The sequence below is a fragment of the Colius striatus genome, chromosome 8 (assembly GCF_028858725.1).
Source record: "Colius striatus isolate bColStr4 chromosome 8, bColStr4.1.hap1, whole genome shotgun sequence".
NCBI lineage: Eukaryota > Metazoa > Chordata > Aves > Coliiformes > Coliidae > Colius > Colius striatus.
The window spans coordinates 34,709,093-34,715,092 of record NC_084766.1 but is presented as its reverse complement, the minus strand read 5'-3'; the positions used below and the strand labels follow the sequence as shown (position 1 = coordinate 34,715,092).

The following is a 6,000-nucleotide window of genomic DNA, read 5'->3' as shown; positions in this document are numbered from 1 at the left end:
AGAGGAGAGGAGAGGAGAGGAGAGGAGAGGAGAGGAGAGGAGAGGAGAGGAGAGGAGAGGAGAGGAGAGGAGAGGAGAGGAGAGGAGAGGAGAGGAGAGGAGAGGAGAGGAGGGGAGGGGAGGGGAGGGGAGGGGAGGGGAGGGGAGGGGAGGGGAGGGGAGGGGAGGGGAGGGGAGGGGAGGGGAGGGGAGGGGAGGGGAGGGGAGGGGAGGGGAGGGGAGGGGAGGGGAGGGGAGGGGAGGGGAGGGGAGAAGAGAAGAGAAGAGAAGAGAAGAGAAGAGAAGAGAAGAGAAGAGAAGAGAGAAGAGAGAAGAGACAAAATGCTGAAATGGTTGTACCAAATAGTTCATGACTTGAATATTGAAATTATTCCTTAATCATGTCAGGGTTGTGATGATTACAAAGTTATCCTACAGCACTGTGACAGCCTAGGATTCATTGTAGATAAAGACTTCACAGTTCTAACAAATGGCACGTACGTGTCATCAATGAAGCATTTTGGTGGCTCATAAGATGTGACATTTGCCCTGTAGCCAGGTAGTGGATGATGCTGACCTATGGTGTCACATTACCCCATGGGAAAGCGGTGTTTTCAGCACAGGTCCCACAAGAAAACCAGCAAGGACAAAAACGACCACTGCCACGAGGGCGACAGCAGCAACGACGGGTGCAAGGGGATTGTCAGCAGTGGTGGGAGCTGCCTGGGGAGCAGGCACAGAAGAATCCAGCCCTGTGAAGGAAATCAGTGGGGGGATTGTTCTCAGTAAATTAAAGATCAGGGCACAAAGAGCTGCTGCATTAAAACTTCATACAGATTCATTGCTTTAAACTATTAGAGCCCTGGCCCAGGCTGCCCAGGGAGGGTGTGAAGGCTCCTTCTTGGGAGGTTTCCAAACCTGCCTGGACATGTTCCTGTGCCCCCTGATTGAGGGGAGCCTGCTTTAGCAAGGGGTTGGGCTAGATGAGCTCTAGAGCTTCCTTCCAACACCCCCCCCCCCCCCCCCCCCCCGCTGGGATTCTGTGATTGATTCTGTGATTTGAATAGGCGCTCTGTTAGCAGGGATGACAACTTAACTAAGCAAACTTCATAAACAGAAGGCAATGGAGGGAGTTAAATCTTTCTCAAGAGGGCTGGGAGTTTGCTCCCAGCTGGCCATCACCTTACACAAATAGACTGGAGCTAATGAGTTCAATGGAGTTACAGCACTAGAACAGGTCACATGCTGCCTCTCCTTTGGGAGAGCCAAAGCAGCGGTACTTTTTATATGTGCATGTGAAACCAGGGGGGGGTTGCAAGTTGTGGAAAGAAAGAGAGATCTGTAGGCACCTGAGTAAGCCAAACCACCCCTTCCCTGTTATGACAAAGTTAGCAAAAGCAGATTTCAGTGACAGATGTCAGAAGCTCAGAGCCATGGCTTCCCCTGAAGCCCTAAGCAGTCTTAAACATGAGAGAAAACCATTTGTCTTTACCGGTATTCCTACTCTGAGCACTCCCTTCTCGCAGCATGAGCGGTCCAACAACCACGTTCACTTTTTCCTCAGCAGAACTTGTGTCTCTCTTGGCCCTGCTGATGCAGCCCCGGTAGCAGCGGGAGGAAGAGTCCCCGAGCCTGCAGACAGCCAGCTCACACTGCAGGTACACGGACGCCTGGCGGCTCAGGAACTCAAAGGCATTGAATTTGAACCGAGCAAAGTGGCTGTAGGGCGAGTTATACGTGGCATAGGAAGAATCTCTGACGCATCTAGAAAGAAGCAAGAGAGAGAGTTACTCTTTGTGGATACAGCCCTGCAAAAAATACAATATGGCATAGCTAGGTCTTAAGAACACAATGGAGTAAACATGAGACTTTATAGCACAGTATAGACTTTTAAAGCATAGGCTTATTGAAGTCCTGTGAGGCAGCTAGAGCACTGGCAACTCTGGGTTTGGGTTTGTTTTCCAAAAGGATACTATAAGTGAGAATAGGCTTTTACTAATGTCTGTGCTGTATGAGACATAAAACATTAGTCTAATGCTTGATCTGGTTTTAGTAAAAGACTTAACACCTTGGATGATAGACTCCTGCTGCCAGTTTTCACCATCTCATTGCATCTACCTCATAGTGACTACTTTGAATTTTGCTTATAGGAGGAGGGAGGTGATCATTCCCCTGTACTTGGCTTTGGTGAGGCTGCACCTTGAATACTGTGTCCAGTTTTGGGCCCCTCTCTACAAGAAGGACATTGAGGTGCTGGAGAGAATCCAGAGGCAGGCTACCAAACTAGGAAAGGATTTGGAGCACATACCCTATGAGAAATGGCTGAGGGAACTGGGGCTGTTGAGCCTGGAGAAAAGAAGGCTCAGTGGAAACCTTCTCACTTTCTACAACTACATGAAAGGAAGCTGTAGCAAGGTAAGGGTCAGTCTGTTCTCTCTAGTGATAAGCGACAGAACAAGAGGAAACAGCCTCAAGTTGCACCAGGGGAGGTTCAGGCTGGATTTGAGGAGGAATTTCTTTGCTGCAGGGGCTGTCAGGCATTGGAAGAGGCTGCCCAGGGAGGTGATGGAGTCACCGTCCCTGGAGGGGTTTCAGAGCTGGGTGGATGTTGCACTGAGGGAAATGGGCTGGTGGTTGATAGGGCTGGGACAGAGGCTGCACTCCATGAGCTTAAAGGTCTCTTCCAGCTGAAACCATTCTACAAGGATGAACTGAGCAAGAAGAAATGTTAGCAAGATCTAGATGTCATTTCCTTCTTTGAGGCTCCTACTGTAAAAATAAAACAACCCCAAGGCCCCTGTTGATAATGAGATCTAAATCAATTCAGATTGGCTCTATTCTTTTAATTAAATGCAGAAAGGGTGTTACAGCTCTGCTTGCAATGGCCTGGGAAATCTCTTACCCATTCCTGATTAAATCGTAGGCCAGAGTGTTAAAATCATGAGGATCAGGTGATGCCACACACGTGTCTACAAACAGCACCAGGTTGGGGTCAGAGCTGTGAAGGTAAGCTTGAAGGTACAGATTCTGGTTCAAGTCAACGTAGTAGGGAGAGTCGTGCACTTGCCGCAGGAAAGATGGGGAATCATAAAAGGTGATATTGATGTCATATCTTCCAAACTGGTGTTGACTCACATCTACAGTGTCCTCAGCAATGTACATTACTTGCATCCATGTGTTCTGTAGCATCTGGCAACTGATGTGTAAGTGAATATCCTTTTTCCTCTTGATCACGTGCTCCGAAGACGTAAGTTTGATCATGTTGGAATAGTTGATCGTATCATTGTTCTCCTGTTTAACACATAATTTAAAATGAGAGGTTGCCTTTTTGGCATGTTCCATGTTCTAAGCTTTGATCGAACAATGTGCAGCTTGAAAATGTAGATTCATCTTAAACTCTTTAAACCGAGAAGCTTGATGTTGGTCTTTTCTGCTCACACACTATAAATAAACTTGCTGAAGTATGTAGTTAAACCAAAATCTCTATGTTAAATCCAAGGCAGAGCCAACTCAATGAACCAATCAAAACACCAACTGTGTGGTACACAGTCATCCCAAACCTGGAAGTTCATATAATTTCCTCCCATGCTTTCCTTCCTAGAAACTCATTTCTATTAAGCATGGGGATTCCCTAAAGCATGCAAAGCTACACCACTAAAAACCTCCAGGTTTTGGTCAACTTCTTAGCACCCTGGACCATGATAACCCTTTCATGACTCTTTTCCAAGCAGCTCCTGCAGTTTGTTGCATACGATGGTGAACGTACCTCTCGTACTGTCCCACAGCTGTTGTAGGGAATGTTGAACACAACCTCCTGTGAGGTGACTGTCGGTCTGCAGTGGCTGTTTTTCAGGGCCACCATCTGCGCTGAGTAGCCCTGGGACTGGAGATAGTCTCTGCTAACCACTGCGTGCATGTAGTCGGGCAAGCACAGAAGGGCTGGTGAAAGAAGGTAAAATATATCAGTGTCTTCAGGAATTTGGTACTGGTTAAAGGTTGGAATTGAACCAATTGTTGGGGTTTTTTCCCCTTAGCTCTAGAAGGTAAGTAGTTCCCACACCAACTTATCATTTTTGCCACACATGATTCCATTTCCCTAATGTCTTTAAATATACACAGATATTTATATTGCAAAAAAAAGCAATAAACAGAGTGGTCTGTTCAGAAACACCAACTGGGAACTTACTAATATTGTGATCTGCTGGAACGGAGGAGTAATGAGCCTGAAACCCTCTGAAGGTGTCTCTAGAATCACTGTGAAAGCGAATGGTCATCATGTTTGAAGAGGATAAGTATGTGGGAAAGGAACCAGAGCAAAGCCTCCCAAGAAGCAGGGAAGAGTGTGGAGGCCCGTCATAGACTTCAACGTAGTCATACTGGCATCTGCTGCTTTGCATCCTGGTGAAGAAACATCAGAATCACAGAATCTTAAGGGTTGGAAGGGACCTTGAGAGATCATCCAGTCCAGCCCCACTGCCAGAGCAGCACCACCTAGAGTAGGTCACACTGGAACTCATCCGGGTGGGTTTGAATGTCTCCAGAGAAGGAGACTCCACAGCCCATCTGGGCAGCCCCTTCCAGTGCTCCCTCAGCTCAACAGGGAAGAAACACTTCCTTGTCAAATGCATTGCAGAAACTCTGATTTAACTACCTAACACATGGCAGAGTATTTCAGCCTAAAGCCTTAATGGCAGAGGTTTTATGTATTTTGTATGCAGAAAATATGGCAGTAACTCAGATTTTGTTCTGGTCTTCCAATCCTTGGGCGTTACCGAAAGTATCTTTGGTATCGAGAAGATTACTTGTTTAAAGTAAGGTTAAAAACGTCTAAAGCAAGTTTTAACTTTGCCATTTGCCCAGGGAATCCGTGTTTTACTTACACAATGTCTCTAAATGTGAGCATAACACGGAAATTGTTCTCCACTTGTATTTCCCACATGCAGTCAGCGTTGTTTGGATAACTTCCAGGGTAAAAGGGGCTCTGCAGCACCCCAGAGGAATTTGAGATTGAGCCACCACAAACATAAGGTGCTGCAGAAAGAGATAGAAGAGAATTTGACTTACAGCAACCTCTAGAAACCTGTACTTGAGCTGTCTCATCCACAGCTGCCGAAGAGGAGATTTGCTGACTGCAGGTGATATTCTGTATTACCCAAAACAAAGCAAATATTTGGCTTTGCTTTAGGTTTACTTTCACATTGGCTTTGAGGTTCCTTGTCACATCTGTGGTGTCAGACCACCCTCTTCAGGCTGGGCTGGTAACACATTGATACTTCCTGCTTGAACTTTCTGCAGTCAAGGTCTGATTCTAGGAGCTGTCATGATGGTCAAAATGGAAGAATCTTCCTGAACAGACAGCATCCCCTTGCTGCTTCTCTTTATTCCCCAAAGCACTTTGGAGGATAGATGAGTTGCAAATCATCTAGAAAACACTAATTTTATGGTCTCAGACTGAAATAAACACTCCAAGCTGCTGGGCCAAGTCTCATTTCTCCTGTAAGTGTAGGTGCAAAAAGCTTTCACGTTCCTGCCAGCATAGATGACATATAACTCATGCTACACACATCATCCTACAAGTTTCCTTATAGGAAGGTGAGAGCAACCTCTGAACTTAATTGCTAAAGGCTGTGACACATAAAGGCAACAACCCACCATTTTATGCAGCAGGACACCCACCAGTGCAGCACACTCCTCTCTGCCTCAGGATTTCAGGATTCTTGGGCTGTTTCAAAGTTGGGAGCATCAACTATATCCAGACATTGACCCTTCCTCTGATCAGACTGGACAGGATCTCTCATAACTCCACTTTTCAACAATTTCCTATTGTGAACGCTCATGCTCTTAACCAAAAGTATCTTTCTAAGGCAAAAATAGCTGACTGAAGAATTTAACAGCCAAAAATTACACATTGCAATAGCTGAACACCACCCCAACCATACCGATGTATGTGGCTAAAAGATAAACATTTAGACAATGCTTCCAAAGCCTTGACCCAGCTGAAGAGACCAGCAGGGAAATCAT

The 6,000-nt window shown here is 46.2% G+C and overlaps 1 protein-coding gene across 1 annotated transcript in view; it reads right to left on the bottom strand.

Moving 5' to 3' along the window:
* Nucleotides 1-233: 233 nt before the first annotated feature.
* Nucleotides 234-6,000, bottom strand: part of LOC104552647 (deleted in malignant brain tumors 1 protein) — a 30,869-nt gene continuing 25,102 nt past the window's right edge. Inside the window, 6 exon segments of the mRNA XM_062000733.1 lie at nt 234-731; nt 1,472-1,743; nt 2,882-3,270; nt 3,746-3,918; nt 4,166-4,377; nt 4,860-5,010. Of these exon segments, the coding sequence (XP_061856717.1) occupies nt 565-731; nt 1,472-1,743; nt 2,882-3,270; nt 3,746-3,918; nt 4,166-4,377; nt 4,860-5,010 (1,364 nt within the window). The 3' untranslated portion in view covers nt 234-564.